The 18,484-nt window shown below is 40.0% G+C and overlaps 1 protein-coding gene across 1 annotated transcript; it reads right to left on the bottom strand.

Moving 5' to 3' along the window:
* Nucleotides 1–5,375: 5,375 nt before the first annotated feature.
* On the bottom strand, nucleotides 5,376–5,753 carry LOC140890203 (uncharacterized). The gene has a single exon (XM_073297959.1). The coding sequence runs from the start codon at nucleotides 5,751–5,753 to the stop codon at nucleotides 5,376–5,378; it is 378 nt and encodes a 125-aa protein (XP_073154060.1).
* Between the last annotated feature and the right edge of the window lie 12,731 nt (nucleotides 5,754–18,484).

Here is an 18,484-nt window from a genome sequence, read left to right as displayed (position 1 = left end):
AACGACACTCTTTTTCAAAACTGACAGAGAATAAACGATCAGAACTCTGCCAAGAAAAACATACTAGAAACTCGAACGATTCTAAAAATATCCGAAAAATAGAATGTATCTGATCGTTGAAAAACTTACGATAGAACGAAGCTCTCGCAGCCGTGATCGCAAATATGTCTTCAGAATGAAATTCTATCGGACGGATCGAGCTCGGGATGAAATCCCAAGAGCTTGAGAGGCGTTAATGGCGGTTTGGAGCATTGGAGGATAAAGGAATGGAGTGAAGGAGAAGTCAAACGGCTTAAATATCTAACAATCTCCAAATTTGCATTTTAGTCTTTGAAATTTCCAAAAATTGCAAAATAGTCCCTGATCAAAATCAAATCGATCCTCGAATTCTATAATCTCTGATTATCCATCTTAAAATCCTAAAATCTCAATTATGCTAATTTTTGCGCGTTACAATTCTCCCCCTCTAAGAACTGATTTCGTCCTCGAAATCGAATACTCTACGATCTCAAAAGCTAAAGGATCAAACCCAACATTGGAAGAAAATTCATCTTTCAGCATTAAGTCCCAAAAATGTTGTCTCAAAATGAACTATGTCTCCCAATTCTTTTCTTCAAATCTGTAGCAGCTCCACTGCACTATCACAACCGAATCGGTTTGTTTTAGAACTGCTTTTAATTCTGATCGAAACTCTGAATCTGTCGTCTCAAGCAATTCGTCATCTCAACAAATCCAGTCTCAACGGTTAAAGAACACAAGAAAATCTGGTCTGGTAATTCCGTAACAAAGATCTGGTGATAATCCGCATCAAAAGACGGAAAAGCACCTCGTGAACAACCAGAAGGAGACGGAACCAAACAAGTCTATAGGCAAGATCGACTATCATCTCCAGACTCTAGTGAGAACAATCAATCTCAGAAACGATTTATCTCTCTTCTCATGTCTGACAAAGCCTCTGGAAGGCAAAATATTCAGTAAAATCCTGTCCTTCAGATCAAAATACGGAAGTCTGAATCCAATGATAGAATACCTCGTCTATCTGAACTGTGCTATCTTCAATCTCGTTTGAAAATATTCATCTGTTCTGATTGACCGACGTTCTAAAGATAATCACTGTACTCAGATGTACTGGAATAAAAAAAACCTCTTCGGTGATTAATCCAGAATAAAGAGTACTTCAAAGATCCCTGATCTGAAAATAATCTATATCTGGCAAACCGAAAAATCTGACAAGGTTCTGACAGAATATCTAGCATCTGATCATGTCTGAGAATCACCTATAGGGATTACAATAGCAGATTCATCAATCGGTCAATCATAACAGATTGTACTTCAAACTCAGACTGATCAAAGAAGTCTCGTGATGAATCCATCGAAACACAATCTCTATCTCATTCCGATTCGGCTCAAAAGCAAAAATCCTAACAGGCCTTCTATTTGTTTCCAACTCTAATCAGAAGTGCAACAATCATCGATCAAAGAAAATACTGATAGAAGATAAAATAAGAACAGATATTTTGGCTTAGAGCATCTGCTGCTGCATACAATCTCTCCGGTTAGAATGGATTTCCAATCGGAATCCCTCAGTACCTCTAATCATCTTCTCATTCTCATACTCAGTCTGTACGGCGAAACCAGTACTACAACTTCCAAGATCATAGAAGATTACGAAATCTCCTCATAAGAAAAGAAACGATGCCAGATCTTCCAATCAATAAGATCGCTGCAAGCTCAAAGTCCAGATTCAGACATTGAGACTCGCGCATCTTCAGCTGTCTCGGCGCTCAAGCTAATAAGTGATTCTTCTGAACAATAATATACCCCAACCTCAATAAGAATAAGCGTAAAGTATTGTAAGGTCATCAATACAGAAGAAATAAGAGATAAAGAAGCGCTGATAAATCTCTTCTTCAAAAATAAGAACTGGTCTCATAAGATGAAGTCCAAACAGAAGAACATAATCTGCAGAGTAATCGGCTTCGCAAACGATAAGAATTCCTCAAAGAATCTGCGATAGAACTCATAAATCTTCAAATTTCAGGTAATAACGTCGATCTAGATCAATACAAATCGGCTCTAGTCTTGAGGTAATCCACAGAAATTCCATCTTCAGATATAAAAGATCGAGTAAAGGCAACTCGATCCCCTCAGAAATCAGAAGTCGATAGAATAGCATAACTGCTCGGCATGAAATCTGCAAACAACTCTCGAAGAGTCTAAAAGATCAGTGCGACTCTTCGAATGGAGAAGGATTCATCGATAAGAATAGTCCCGAATTCATCTAAATATCTTTGAAGGATTCAGCTCCTAAATTCATAAACACTGCAGGAGCGCTTGTCAATCAGAAGGCATGACAAAAACAACGCGGTCGTACCTCTACATGAGTGCAGTCTAAGGAACACATCCTCTCAATTCTCAACTGCGATGTCCTGATCTCAAGTCAGAGCTATCTTCGATCTAAAAATCAGAGGTAATCTGAGAATCTCGTTCGGATCAACTTCGATCCACTCTATAACCACAGGTAGTCAACCAATTCGGGTTACAATCCAGGACATCGACTGCAACATTGAGAATTCTTCTGCACAATTCTGTAATAAATGGTTCCTCTAAAGAATAATATCAAGGAATCCTTGAATAAAAAATTCTTGCCAGAGGATTTCCACTTGTCTAACGATTCAGATCTGAATTTGGAAAATTTTTGAAAATAATCCTCGGTTGTCCTGTACTTGGTTAACAGTTCCACGGATAATAAACTCAAAATCCGCTAACCAATATCTAACATCTGATCAGCCGCAGTATCACTCTATCTAGTCTGAATTCTATGCAGTACGATTCCTTTTCAATATACATCAAGAACATATATCTTACTCTCACGAGAGGTAGGACACAATTACCTCGGTCTTCAAACATTCGGTATCCAAACCTCTGCTTTGCTTACTCAAGTCATACGATTGAATCCGAATTCAAACAGGAAAATACAGTTCGTATCTCAATTAATTCATGTTTTATCAATTAAATCACAAACTCATGCAATATAAATAACTCTCAACTAATAGAGTATGTTCACATGGTATTTAATCAAACAATTAAATAACTCAATTACATGCGAGAATTCAATTCATGCGGACTCGATCTACCCCGCTCACTCTAATTCAGTCCAAGAACTTAGCGCTCTGATACCACTTAATGTGAGACCTTGATTCTAATCATCTATTCTCGGATAAAACTAATAATAAAGCATAAAAAAATCCAAGGTCCAAACAATACTAAACAATTTCTTTTCTTTTTTTTTTTAAATTTTTCCTCGCGCTCGCGCTCGACACCCATCTCGCGCGCGCGCAGGCTTTACCTCAAGAAACATTGCTGGAGGCTCGCGCCCGCGCGAGATGCAACTCTTGCGCGCACGGGCTAACAAATCCGAGACCTGCGCGTGCGCTCCTCACGCGTGCGCGAGGTACCATTTCGCTCGCGCGCGGAAGGACTGGGCAGAAATGCTCAGCTTAAGAAAAATACTCCCGTGCTCGCTTTTGACATGCATTCAAATCCCAATTCAAATCCATTATTACAACATACAACATGCATAAATCCAATACATGGTAGTTCTAGAGTTATACAATTCCTCAAACGTAGAACATGCATCAGTTATAGCTATTACAGATCCAAATACAAAACATAATAAGTTCGAGTTCTAACATGCTTCAACATAACTAGGTAGACATGCTAAATTCTAATTCTAAACCGAGTCTCACTTCTATCACTTCCAACTCGATCTAGTCATGCAGCTTCTGACTCAAACCTACCCCACCTGTTGCCAAGTACACATACAAAAACAAGACAACAGCCGGATAATCCGATGAGAATAATATTTCCAGTAAAAGAGACTAGCATGCAATATCAGATTAACATCTCAAAACGAAATACATCAACTTCCAGATATTCAAATATCAACCATGCAATCCAAGAGAATTCAAAATGAAATGCATGTCTTTAAAATCTGGGATTATCAAGTCTGGATAATCAAAAGAGTTGTTGTTCTGATTTTGGGATCCCAAGGACGAGATCACGTAAACAACTCACCGACTCTCCCGATCGAGGTGGTGCTACGTATCTCCATCCTCTAGACTTTGGTGCGACTATAAGGAGTATTCTGACACTAGGCGAACCTCTACGCCTAGGCCACTCGCTTAAAAGCCCCCAAAACGTCTAACATAAAAGGGTCGTCCTGCCCGCTGAAATCAATGATTTTGGCTCAAGATGAATGCAATGCAAATCATAACTCATTCAATAAAATCAAGTAATTCAAATAACATGCAAGTATATGATTTCTTTAGAACACTCGAATTAAGTCGGATTCGAGTTACTCGTTCCATTCAATTCTAAGTTGTCTTTTACATATTCTTGATTCGAAATAGCTTCCAATCTCGATCAAGCTCTAACCAAACTTCGACGATTCGAATCCTGCCAATTCAGAACTCCACGATATTCAGTCAAATCTGTACGGAGATATCAACAATCCAATATTAATCCATCAAAACAACTTAATTCTTAAAACTCAAACAACTTCCTAAGAACTGAAAATATCAAATCGGCGGCATAACGACTATAAATCGACTAACCGAAAACAACAGACAACAAAAAGTCAATCCAAAGCAACTCCTAACATCCATAATTAATCCCAAAACAACTCAAAATCCAACAAATACTTAAACCCCAATTTTGAATTACCCTCCAAAAATCATAACAAATCCGAACGACGCTCTTTTTCAAAACCGACAGAGAATAAACGATCAGAACTCTGCCAAGAACAACATACTCGAAACTCAAACGATTCTAACAACATCCAAAAAATATAATGTATCTGATCGTTGAAAAACTTACGATAGAACGAAGCTCTCACAGCCGTGATCGCGAATATGTCTTCAGAATGAAATTCTATCGGACGGATCGAGCTCGGGATGAAATCCCAAGAGCTTGAGAGGCGTTAATGGAGGTTTGGAGCATTGGAGGAGAAAGGAATGGAGTGAAGGAGAAGTCAAAAGGCTTAAATATATTACAATCTCCAAATTTGCATTTTAGTCCCTGAAATTTCCAAAAATTGCAAAATAGTCTCTGATCAAAATCAAATCGATCCTCGAATTCTATAATCTCTGATTATCCATCTTAAACTCCTAAAATCTAAATTAGGCTAATTTTGGGGCGTTACATCTATGTTCACAGAGAACAATTATAATCAAAACAATTTTGGATGCTCGGAATGCATTTGGCTCTCTAACTCCCAAGTCGCTTCCTCGGTGCCTCGCCGCTGCCACTGAACCATGACTAGACGAATGTGTTTATTCCAGAGTACCTTATCCTTCCTGTCAAAAAAGGGGTCTTTAAACGTATGATAGATCATGCTCGAGTTGAACCTCTGTCGGTTGCAGAATGTGCATCTTATCTGCAACATACTGACGGAGTAGGGACACATGGAACACATTGTGGATATTGGAGAGATCTTGTGGTAACTCCAACCGATACGCCACATCTCCAACTTTCTCTAATATCTCAAACGGACCAATAAATCTAGGTGATAACTTGACTTTTAGACCGAATCTCATCACCTTTCGAAAAGGTGAAACTCGTAGGAAAACATACTCTCCATCCTTGAAATGAAATGTCCTACGTTTGGTGTTGGCATGGCTGGCTTGCCTGTCATGCTCTATCTTGATCTGTTTCTTGATCAATTCTATGTCGTACACAATCTGTTGGATCATTCTGGTCCTTCAACCTGCATTTCCCCTACTTCATCCCAAAATAGAGATGTCCGACATCGACGACCATTTAGAGCTTCAAATGCTGCCATGCCAATGCTGCGATGATAGCTGTTGTTGTAGGCGAACTCTATCATCGGCAAATGTTCTTTCCAAGACAATTCAAAATCCATTACTGAAGACCTCAACATATCTTCTAACATCTGAATAGTCCGTTCAGACTGGTCATCTGTAATACCCCGATTTTACTATAATCAAGTTTAATTGAGATAATCAGAGTTTTCAGTAGTTGAGGGCCGTTTTGATAATTTGCAGGGGTTATTTTGCAAACTTTGGGAAATTAAGGGACTAAAGTGCAAAACTTGAATTATATATATATATTATATCTTGCAAGTTGACCATCACCATCACTCCTCTCCTTCTCCATCCCCCATCCGATCGTGCAGATCCGAAAAGCCATGGAAGCTTTTTCAAGCTTTTCTTCCGTCTGATTCGCACGATCCAACCGTCAGATTTTAGTTCCGAGTTGATATTCACGATCACCGCAACGAAGGATTCGTTTTGACGTAAGTTTTTCTACGATCCTCGAACTTTGATTTTTTTGGGTTGTCAGAATTTGATAATCTTTGAGTTTGTTGTTCTTGAGCTAGCATAGATCGTGTATTCGAAGTCGGTTCGGAAAAAGAATGAAGTTTGGATTTTATATGATTTTTGGAGCCATTTCGAAAATGGGGTTTTGTATTTTGGTTGGATTTTGATTGTTTTGTTGGTTTAGAAGATGATATGGGTTGTTTGGAGTTGTTTGTTGTTGGAGATTTTTGGTTTGACCGTTTATAGCCGTTATGCCGTCGAAATCGAGTTTGGATTATCGGTTGTTTTGTTTCGGTTTGATTTTCGGGTTTGGTTTGAATTAGTATATTGATATCAAATCCGTATATTCTTCATTTTCAGATTTGGATTGGAGTTTTGGGTTTGGATCGAACTTGGGAGTTGAATCGATTTGAGAATTGAAGACGATTTGAATCCTCGACGAACTTGAAAGGTAAAAGACGACATTGAATTGAATGGGGTTGAATACTCGAGTTCGATTGATTCTCGAGTCCCAAAAATCACATACTGCATGTTTATTTGTTGGTGTGAACTTGATTGATTATTTTGTTTACACTTGCATTCATATTGAGCCGATTATTCGATTCGTTTTGAAAATAGACGATTTAGGAAGCTATATTGAAGTGGCTTTGGATTTCGAATTTTTCCAAGTGCCAAAATACTTCTTATAGTTGCTCTGAAGTCTAGGGGTTTGAGTTGTGCGACATCCACCCCGAAAGGGAGTGTAGGTGTGTTGTTGTAAGGACTTGGCCCCGGGATCCCAACCGAGTACCGATCGATATTTCGATTATCTGATTTGATAATCCCGACTTTTGAAGTCATGCATGCATCCACCCTCATTTGATTTACTGATGATTATTACATTTCAATATGAGGTGTTTATTTGATATTGCATGTCTGACTCTTTTACTTAGAAATTATATATCTAACCGGGTTATCCGGCTGTTGTTTTTGTTTGTATGTGTACTTGACAACAGGAGGATCAGGAGCCGGACCGAGTCATTTGGGTTAGCTCGGGGTGAGAATGATAGAAGTGAGACACCGTGTGTCGTAGGGTTGTGTCTTTTGGACTTGTACTATTTTGATTAGTCCAACGAACCATATCGTTGAACTTGTTATTGTATTTTGAGTAGAACATTGTATATGGCATATTATAAATATTGATTTGTATGTGTTCTTGAGTTTAGAATTTATTGGATTTGCCTTTGAATTGATTTTCCAGGTTTCTGCTCTCTCTCTGCCCGTTTGGCCTGCGCGCGGGTGAGGCTTGACCTTGCGCGCGCGCGAGCAAGCCTGGAGGGCTCGGGAATTTTCACCTCTCTTGCGTGCGAGCACTCCCCTCGCGCGGGCGCGAGCAACTCGCGAGGCCTCTGGCCTCTTTGCCTGCGCGCGCGCGAGGTGATAGCTCGCGCGGGCGTGAGGCATTTAAAAAAAAAAAAAAAATTTGATTAGTTTTCCCTCGGCTCATTGTGTACGATTGTGGTTAATTATTTGATATTAGAAGATTAGAAACGGGGTCTCACATTAAGTGGTATCAAAACGATAAGATTCTTGGATTTGAACTAGAGTGAGCGGGGTAGATTAAGTCCGCATGAATTGAATTCTCACATGTGATTGATTTATTTAAATGGTTATTTTAAATACGTGCGAGCATGCTTTATTGATTCGTGAATTAATTGAATTACATGAGTTGTGATTTAATTTATAAAGCATGAATTACGTGAAATATATCTGCCTTGTGCTATTATCTGTTCTCGTATATCATTGAGATTAATGAGTACTCAGAGCAGAGTTTTGGACACCGAGGTTATGAGATTGAGATTGAGTTTGAGATATTGTGTCCTAACCCTTTGATATCAGATGGCACCTTGACGATCTATGAGAAGGAATCAAGCACCTTTGGTACCTCCTTCTACTGAGAATCCGCAGCCAGTAGTAACTCCTCCGAATGATCAGGGTAGTACTGGAGTGGATCAGCTTGATGCAACCGCGACCCCTATGGAGACTCTATTGAAGAGATTTCGATCGTTTCGACTGCCTACCTTGACGGGTACTGAGAACTCAGTTGACTGTGAGAGTTGGCTAGAGGACATTGATCCGCTCTTTGATTCTCTCGACTATACCGATGACCGCAGAATCAGGTTAGTCATTCACCAGCTACAGAGAGTTGCTAAGAATTGGTGGACTACAACCAAGAGGTCAAATGAGAATCGAGGCACCGTTGTCACTTGGAGTTTATTCAAGACTGAGTTCTACAAGCGATTCTTTCCTGTCTCGTATCGTAAGGAAAAGGGTGCCGAATTTGCGAACTTGAAGCAAGGGAATTTGAGTATCGAGGAATATGTAAGCAAGTTTGACAGTCTCTTGAGGTTTGCACCTCACATCGCAGATCACGAAGAAGCCAAAGCCAATCATTTCATCAACGGCTTGAATCCTGAGATCTTTACTTTGGTCAATACCGGGAGACCCAATAACTTCGCAGATGCCATGGATCAGGCTAAGGGAGCCGAAGCTGGACTTTTGATGCAACGAGGAAATCAGTTAGCTCCTCAGCAGCAGCAGAGATCTTTTCAAAATCAACCTGTTCAGTTTCAGCCGCAGCAGTCCTAGTATCAGTACCAACCTTCTCAGCAGTCTAATCAGTCTCAGAGGGTTGAGGGAGGCAACAGTGGCAAAAACAGGCGAGATCAGTATCGACCGAAGGGGAAGCAATTTAAGAAGTCTGGGAGCAGTTCATCGAGTTCCACTGGCTCTAGACAGTTCAGTTCTGGGCAGAATTCAGGGTTTTCAGGAGCATCGTGCAGTAAGTGTGGAGGACGTCACCCAAGTGATCAGTGTCGAGGCGTGTTTGGTACTTGCAATATCTGCCGGCAGCCGGGTCACTTTGCTAGAGTCTGTCCTCAGCGAGGATCCGATAGAGCTCAGAGCGGCAGCTCTTCTCGACTGCCAGCTCAGCCGAAGAGATCACCTTATGCGGTCCATTCGTTTCAGCCCCAGCAACAGTCTCGTCAGGGAGGTAATCAGAATCAGAACCAACCTCCTCGACAGCAGGAGAGGGTGGTTGCCCTGATAGAGGATCAGGCCAATGCAGCTCCGAATGACGTGATAGCAGGTAACTGTTTGATTTTTGGTTATCCTGCGTATGTTTTGATTGATACGGGTGCTTTTCATTGTTTTATTTCTGAAAGATTTGTCGTGATGCATGATTTATTTGCTGAGACATTGTCTGATGTCGTTTCTCTCACTTCACCTTTGGGTGGGGAAACTGTTTCGGTGAGATTGGTCCATAATTGTGTGTTAGAATTCGAAGGGAATTCGATTGAGATTGACTGCATTGTACTTGGATTATCTTATTTTGACTGTATTGTCGGGATTGATGCTCTGATCAAGTATAGAGCGACAGTAGATTGCTTTCAGAAAGTGGTTCGATTCAGACCTAAGATGGCAGATGATGTAATGTTTAAGAATGGACCCGGACACGGGAGGTGGTGCAGGGTCCGTGTGATCTTTAGTTAAATGCACGGCCCCATGCATGGATGTGTGCACGGGGTCCGGTCATGTTCTTTTACAAAAAAATTATTGCTTTTAATCTTGGATCTTGCATGCTTAATTATTGTTTAATCCGATATTAGTTGTTTAAAACCGAGGTCTCACATTAAGTGGTATCAGAGCGATAAGTTCTTGGTTGAACTAGAAGTGATCGGGGTAGATCAAGTCCGCGTGTTTTGGCTCCTCGCATGTGATTGAGTTAATTAATTGTTTATTTAATTTCATGCGAGCATGCTTTATTATTTGAGAATTATTTGAATTACATGATTATGTGATTTAAACTATAAAGCATGATCTACTTGAGATATAAATTTTTTTGTTAGCGACTTGTATCCGAAATTCTGAGAGGTTGAAAGGGAACCGATTTGTAGCAATTGAGATATCTTGTGTCCTAACCTTTGATTATTAGATGGGTCCTCGTTGAGTTATTAACAGAAACCCACCGCCAGTTACTCCTCCGAATGAGCAGGCTAGTACTGAAACTGATCAGATGGATGCCTCAGCAACGCCTATGGAAACCTTGTTGAAGAGGTTTCAGTCGTTTAACCCGCCTTTGTTGCAGGGTATAGAGAATCTTGTTGACTGTGATAGCTGGTTGGATGACATTGATCAGTTGTTCGATTCCCTTGATTATTCAAACGAACGCCGAACTAGGTTAGTCATTCATTAGCTTCGTGGTGTTGCTAAGAACTGGTGGATCACGAATAAGAGAGCCATGGAGAATCGAGGTACAGTCATTACTTGGACTCTTTTCAAAACTAAGTTTTATATGCGGTTTTTTCCAATTTCCTACAGAAAGGATAAGGGAGCCGAGTTTGCCACTATGAGGCAAGGAAAGTTGAACATCGAAGAGTATGTAGCCAACTTTGACATTTTGCTGAGATTTGCCCCGCACATTGCCGACAATGAAGAAGCAAAAGCCGACCAGTTCATTAATGGTTTGAACCTTGACATCTTCACGTTGATAAACAGTGCTAGGCCTGATAACTTTGCGGATGCCATGAATCATGCCAAAGGAGCTGAAACAGGTTTGTGGAGATAGAGAGGAACTTCGTTTGTACCTCAGCAGTCGAGACAGTCACAGAATCAACCGTCTCAGTATCAGAATCATCCACAGCAGTATCAAAACCAACCACAAAGGTATGAAGGAGGAAGCAGTGGGGGTAACAGAAAGGACCACTTCAGAGCCAAAGGAAAATAGTTCAAGAGGCCAGAGAACAGTTTTTCTAGCTCCAGTGGCTCCAAGCAGTTTGGTTCAGGATAGAGTTCTGGATTTTCATCTTCGTTCTGTAACAAGTGGGGGGGGGGGGGGGTAGACACGCCCAAGATCAGTGTGTATGAGTCTTCGGGAACTGCAATATATGTCAGCAGCCAGGACACTTTGCTAAGATGTGTCCTCAGCGAGGTAAAGATCGAGCTCAGAGTGGGAGTTCTTCTAGACCTACAGCTCAGCCTGAGAGGCAGACTTCTACGGTTCACTCTTTCCAGCCTCAACAGCAGAACAGACAGGGATGTAACCCGAATGCAAACAAGCCTCCAAGACAGCAGGCATGAGTCTTTGCTTTGATAGAGGATCAGGCTCAGGCAGCACCTGACGATGTTATAGCAGGTAACTGTTCGATTTTCGGTTATTCTGCTCATATATTGATAGATACATGTGCTTCTCATTCCTTTATCTCTGAAAAATTTGTGTTGATGCATGCTTTGCCTACTGAGCTTTTGCCTACTGTAGTAGTTGTTACTTCACCTTTGGGAGGAGGAATTGTTTCAGTCAGATTAGTCAGGAACTGTGAACTTCATTTTGAGGAGAATTTGTTAGAATTCAACTGTATTGTACTAGGGCTGTCAAATTTTGACTGTATTATTGGTATAGATGTTTTAACCAAGTACAGGGAAACCGTCGATTGTTTTCAAAAGGTTGTCAGATTCAGACCCGAAATGGCAGACGAGTGGAAATTCTTCGGTAAGGGTTCTCGATCTAAAATTCCTTTGATTTTTGTGTTATCGATTCGTTTGTTATAGAGAAGTGCAGAGGTATTTTTGGTTTATGCAGTTGACGTACTGAAATCTAAACCTGAATTGGTTGATATACCAGTGGTTAGAGATTTTGCTGACGTTTTTCCAGATGAGATTTCCGGATTGCCGCCTATTCGAGAGATCGAATTCAGCATTGATTTATTGTCAGGTACTCAACCTATTTCCAAAGCTCCTTATCGTATGGCACCGGTCGAATTGAGAGAATTGAAAGAACATCTTGAGGATTTGATTGCCAAGAGATACGTCATACCTAGTGTATCGCCTTGGGGTGATCCTGTCCTCTTTGTTCGAAAGAAGGATGGTTCTATGCGGCTCTGTATTGATTACCGTCAACTGAATCAAGCGACGGTAAAGAACATGTATCCTTTACCCCGAATAGATGACCTTTTTTTTTTTTATCAACTGCAAGGTTCTTCTGTCTATTTGAATATTGATCTAAGGTCGGAATATCATCAGCTGAGAGTGCGTGAGGAAGATATTCCTAAGACCGCATTCATAAAGAGGTATGGTCATTTCGAGTTTGTAGTCATGCCGTTCGGTTTGACTAACGCTCTAGCGGTTTTTATGGGTTTGATGAACCGTATCTTTTAGCGTTATTTGGATGAGTTTGTTATTATCTTCATCGACGATATTATTATCTATTCAAAGAACCGTACTGACCATGAAGAGCATTTAAGGACCATTTTGCAGATTTTGCGGGTTGAGCAGTTGTTTGTCAAGCTGTCTAAGTGTGATTTCTGGTTGGATCGAGTTGTCTTTCTCTGTCATATTATTTCAGAAGATGGGATTTCTATCGATCCCAGCAAGATCGAAGCGGCTATGAATTGGCCTAGACCGACATCAGTGCCTGAGATCCAAAGCTTTATGGGTTTAGCTGGTTATTATCACCGATTCATCTAAAGATTCTCAGCTATTGCCAAGCCGATTACCCAGTTGACTCAGAAGAATGCGCCTTTTATCTGGACTACAGATTGTGAGGATAGTTTTGTTGACCTGAAGAGGAGACTGACCAGTGCTCCGATTCTATCTATTCCATCAGGTACTGGAGGTTTCACCGTCTATTGCGATGCTTATAACCGAGGCTTGGGATGTGTTCTTATGCAGCATAAGCATGTGATAGCGTATGCATCAAGGCAGCTGAATTTTCACGAGACTCGTTATCCGGTTCATGATCTTGAACTCGCTACGATCGTATTTGCTTTGAAGATCTGACGTCACTATCTTTATGGTGAGTCTTTCGAGATGCTGCGAGTTTTTGTATCCCGATGTTTGAACTGTCAGCAAGTGAAAGCAGAGAGGAAGCGGCCAGGTGGTCTGTTGCACAGTCTATCTATTCTTGAATGGATGTGGGATCACATTTCAATGGATTTCGTCACGAAGCTGCCCCGATCTGTTCAAAGATGCGATGCTATTTGAGTAGTGATCGACAGATTGACGAATTCTGCTTGTTTTATTCCGTACAGGATGACGTATCGTCACGATCAGATGGCTGAGTTATATGTTAGCAACGTTGTGAGATTGCATGGTGTGCCGAAGTCGATAATTTCAGACCAAGACCCTAGATTCACTTCTCACTTTTGGCACAGTCTTAAAGAGGCACTTGATATTAGATTGCATCTGAGTACAGCTTATCATCCTCAGATCGACGGATAGTCAGAGCGGACTATCCAGATATTAGAGGATATGATTCGAGCAGTAGAGCTAGACTTTGGCTCTAGTTGGCAGGATTCTTTGCCTGTTGTCGAGTTTTCTTACAACAATAGTTATCAAGCGAGTATCGGTATGGCACCTTTTGAGGCTTTGTACAGTAAGAAGTGCCGATCTCCTTTTTTTTGGGATGATGTGTCCGATTCACCTGATTTGGGACCGGATATGCTTCGAGATATGGCATAGCAAGTAAAGATCATTTAGTCGAGAATGAAGTCAGCTCAGGATAGACAGACGAAGTAAGCGAATATCAGACGTAGACCTCTAAGTTTCGATCAGGGAGACCAAGTATTCTTAAATATTTCTGCTTTCAGAGGCACTATTAGATTTGGAAAGAGAGGGAAGTTATCTCCGTGATTCACCAGACCGTACGAAATTCTCAAGAAGTTAGGCGATCTTGCCTACAGGCTTGCACTTTCTCCATATTTATCTGGTATTCACGAATTTTTCACGTCTCTATGTTGCGGAAGTATCATCCAGATCCTTCTCATATTCTTTATCCTGACGAAGCCGAGCTTGACGAGACTCTGAGCTACTTTGAGCGACTGATTCAGATCCTTGACCGAAAGGAGAAGCAGCTCAAATCCAAGTTGATTCCTTTGGTGAAAGTTCAGTGGAGCCGTCACGGAGTCGAAAAAGCAACTTGTGAGAAAGAATCTGACATGAGACGGCGATTTCCAGAGTTATTCGAATGACGTGAGTTCTTCTTACTGTCTTTTGTCCTTTATTATATCTTATGTGATTGACTCTTATTGATTTCGAGGACGAAATCTCTTCTTAGAGGGGGAGAATTGTAACGCCCCAAATTTATCTTAATTGATTTTATTTAAGATAATCAGAGATTTCAGAGTTCAAGAACCGATTTGTTTTTGATCAGGGTCTATTTTGCAATTTTTGGAAATTTTAGGGACTAAAATGAAAATAATGGTTTTTATATATTATATACCACTTGTTTGACTTTTCATTCACTCCCTCTTCCTCCCCTTGGCCGACTCATCCATTGAAGACGCCTCCAAGCTTCTCCAAGCTTTGTGATTTCAGTTTCTGCTCGATCCGTCCGTTAGAATTTTAATCCGAAGGCAGATTATCGATCACGGCAGCGAGAGCTTCGTTCTATCGTAAGTATTTCTCTGATCAGTTATAATTCTATTTTCGGATGTTGTTAGAATCGATTGAGTTTCGGTTATGTCGTTCTTGAGATAGTTCTTATCGATTATTCTCAGTCGATTTTGAAATAGAGCGTCGTTCAGATTTGTTATGATTTTCGAAAGCATAATTCGAAAATGGGGGTTTTGTGATTTGTTGGATTAGGATTTTTATTGTTTTTTTAGCATTGATTTGAGTTGTTTGCAATGATGTATTGCTGTCTGTGTTTCCGGTTTGATCAGTTTATAGCCGTTATGCCGCCGGTTTGAGTTTTGGGATTTTGAACCGTTTGAATTGTAGAACTTTGGCAATTGGGTTTGTTTGTCGTTGTTGATCATCTTTTGCCTATGAACAGATTCGTTTGATGTTTGTCGGGCCCAGAGTTAGCGGAATTCGATCGTCGAAGAGTTGGACGAAGAGCGGTAAAGGGTTTACCTTGAGCGTTGTTGTTGTTTAGGTTGTTTAGATTTTGATATAACCTATTTTATAGCGTATCCAGAGTTGGAGCTATTTGCATCAAAAGGTAAAATCAGTCATCGTGTTAGCGGGATAGCAAACTCGAGACAGTTGGTTCTTGAGTTTCCCTTAAAAATCACATACTTGCATCAATAATTGTTCTAGAATAGGAAACTTGTATTTTGTTTTTTGATTTTGGATATATGGCTAAATGCTTATGTTTTCTTATGCATTCATCTTGAGCCTAAATCTTTGATTTTCAGCGGGTTGTACGCCCTTTTTGTTAGAAGTTTTGAGGGCTATAATCGAGTGGCCTGAGTGTAGAAGTTCACCTAGTGTCAGCATACTCCTTATAGTCGCACCAAAGTCTAGGGGATTGGGATACGTGGCACCACCTCGGTTGCGAGAGTCGGTGAGTTGTTATGTGATCTCATCCTCGGGATCTCAAAAGCATAGCAGCAATCACTTGTTTATCAGAGTTGATATCCCGATTTTAAAGACATGCATTTCATCCGTCTTAACTTGATTATGTTGTCTTGAAAGCATGTTGTTGATATATTATTGTATTGCTTGTTATGTTGCTTTTACTAGGAATATCTTTCTCACCGGAGTTATTCGATTGTTGCTGTGTTTTGTATGTGTACTTGGCGAAAGGTGGGACAGGATCAAGTCAGAGGTAGTAGGCTAGGGGTTGAGTTGTGTAAAATTGAGGACTCAGTGTTTTTAGAAGTCTAATTGTAATTCGATCTTGTTTTGTATTCGGATTGTAATCTAGAACCGATGCATGCTCTACTGGTTTGAATAATGTACAACTCTAGATCTACCTTTTACTCTTTATGCATGTTGTATTGAGTTTATAGAATTGTGGAATGGAATAATTGGATTGTGTTAGCATGGTTTTTGTGCTATCATGCTTTTACTTTTTCTAGTGCAGCAGGGCACAGACCCCGTGCCACGTCCCTGCAAGGGTCTGTGTCCCCTCGCAAGCTTGGAGTATGTTTTTCTGTTGGGTGCACGAACCCCGTGCCACCTCCGGGTGAGGGTCCGTGTGGTTGGACAGAAACTCAGGTTTTTAGTGTAATGTTTAAGCACGGACCCAGACCCGGACACGAATGTGGTGTGGGTTCCGTGTGATCTTCAGTTAAATGCACGGACCCGTGCACGGGGTCCGGGCATGTTCTTTTTAAAAAACATTTATTGCTTTTAATCTTGGATCTTGTATGCTTAATTGTTGTTTAATCCAAGATTAGTTGTTTAGAACCGAGGTCTCACAGTGTGGATGGTTAGAGTATGTTTTAGGAATGAGCTAGTTATGTGTTGCTCTACCTAGGCCTCAGCAGTCCAATTTTATAAATAAAAAAGATCTAAGTTCAATTCATAAAAAAGAAAAAGCCTAAAACAATCTAGTTTTGATAGAAATAAAAACCTGGCTCTAGCTCTAGGTGGCGAGGATTTTTGCCACCAAATATTTAATGTTTTCTATAATCAATAATATATTTATGTGTATATATGAAATTAGGCATGACCAAAAAAATATCTAGTCCCAGTATTATTGAAAAATCTATAACATTTTTCGTCTCGTCCTCTAATGTGATTTATGTCTCTGGTGACTAGCTAATATATAAGTAGGAAATATTTGGGCGCATGTGTTATAGCATATCTCCTAGTAAAAATAGTTGATTCATTGATTTGTTTACCTTGTACCCTATTGTATCTATTAGGCAATTATTTGTATGTATCTTTAGCTTATTTAGAGGCTTACACTTGTATATATTTCTGCACAAGTTGAGTAATAAAATCATCAATCTTATTCTCAATATTATATGATATCAGTTGCCCTTTGCTAACGCCTTCTTCAAAGCCACAACAATGGCCTCTGCCGTGCCGACCAACCCCATCCCTTCGACCCCTTCCCTCATCTCCTTTAACATTAGTTCACAAGCCCCACTCAAACTTACATCCACAAATTATTCCGCTTGGTGCTTAAAATTTCACTTGCTCTTGATTGGGTATGATTTGTTAGGCTTCATTGATGGATAGAATTCCTGCCCCCTGACTCGATCACCAGCAACAATGTTACTGTGTGATATGAATCTAGAAGGTGCTCGAAGATTCATATTGTTCCAAGAGTTGTTCCATAATTTTCCATCGAAATTAGACGGATTTGAAATCCATGGTAAACATGTTGGAATGCTAGGAAATCAATTAGGAGGTTGTTTGAATGTTATTGAAGTGTTAGAAGATAAAAAGAGTGAAAAATTAGAAATTCGGACAGAAGGCACCTCGCTCGAGTGCAACTTCTTGTCGCTCGAGCGAGCATTGTGATTTTGGGAAAAAAAATTGGCAGAAGACTTCTCGCTCAAGCGCCACTTCCTGCGCTCGAGCGAGCCCATAAATTACACACACTTCGGAGTGTAGTGTGTGCGTACGAGATTTAGTTATTTTTTTGAGTAGTTTTCTTATTTTTGGAGATAAAAGCATATTAGGAAATTATCTAGATAGTATCTTTTGCATTGAATTTTTTTTTATTTTGAGTTGTAAACTATAAATACATTATTTTTATTCATTAATAACAATTGAGTGAAAAAAAAGAGTGTTTGAGAGATTTCTTTATAGTGACTTGTGAGATTTTGGGTTTGGAATATCTTATTACTAATCTTTTTCTTGCAGATACAATGTCGTATAGAAAATATTTTTTTGGTGGGAATGATGAAAGTTGTAGTGAATATATGGAGAGAAAAAAGAGATTCTATGATTGTGGTAGTAATAGAAGAGAATATGAATGTAGCAGTGAGGATTGGGGGAGAGAAAGGAGAGATTATGGGAGTAAGAGAGAGAGAGAAAAATCGATTGGTTTAGTGATGTGTATAGATATGATGATGGGAAAATAGATTTTAATTATTTTTTGGAAAAGTATAAGAAAAATAAAATTTCATCGTTCCATGGAGATTTGGATTCGGAATCGTATTTGAAATGGGAGAAAAGGATAGAATTTTTATTCGAAGGTCATGATTTTTCTGAAGCAAAGAAGGTTAAACTTTTCATACAAGAGTTTATCGAATATGTTTGCACTTGGTAAAGTCGATTGATGGAGAATAGGGAGAGACGTGGAATGAGTCCTATATCCACGTGGGATGAGTTGAAAAGAGTGATGCGAAAACGTTTTGCTCCTAATAACTATGAAATTCCCAAGAAATAATATCGAGGTACATCTAAAATTTTCAATTCTA

This window comes from Henckelia pumila, chromosome 3, assembly GCF_033568475.1.
Source record: "Henckelia pumila isolate YLH828 chromosome 3, ASM3356847v2, whole genome shotgun sequence".
Lineage (NCBI taxonomy): Eukaryota > Viridiplantae > Streptophyta > Magnoliopsida > Lamiales > Gesneriaceae > Henckelia > Henckelia pumila.
The sequence above is the reverse complement of the archived record's forward strand: the minus strand, read 5'-3'. Positions and strand labels throughout refer to the sequence as shown.

What these genes read in the sequence shown, in the direction of transcription:
- LOC140890203 (XM_073297959.1), bottom strand. Translation starts at nt 5,753, where the DNA reads ATGATCCAACAGATTGTGTACGACATAGAATTGATCAAGAAACAGATC.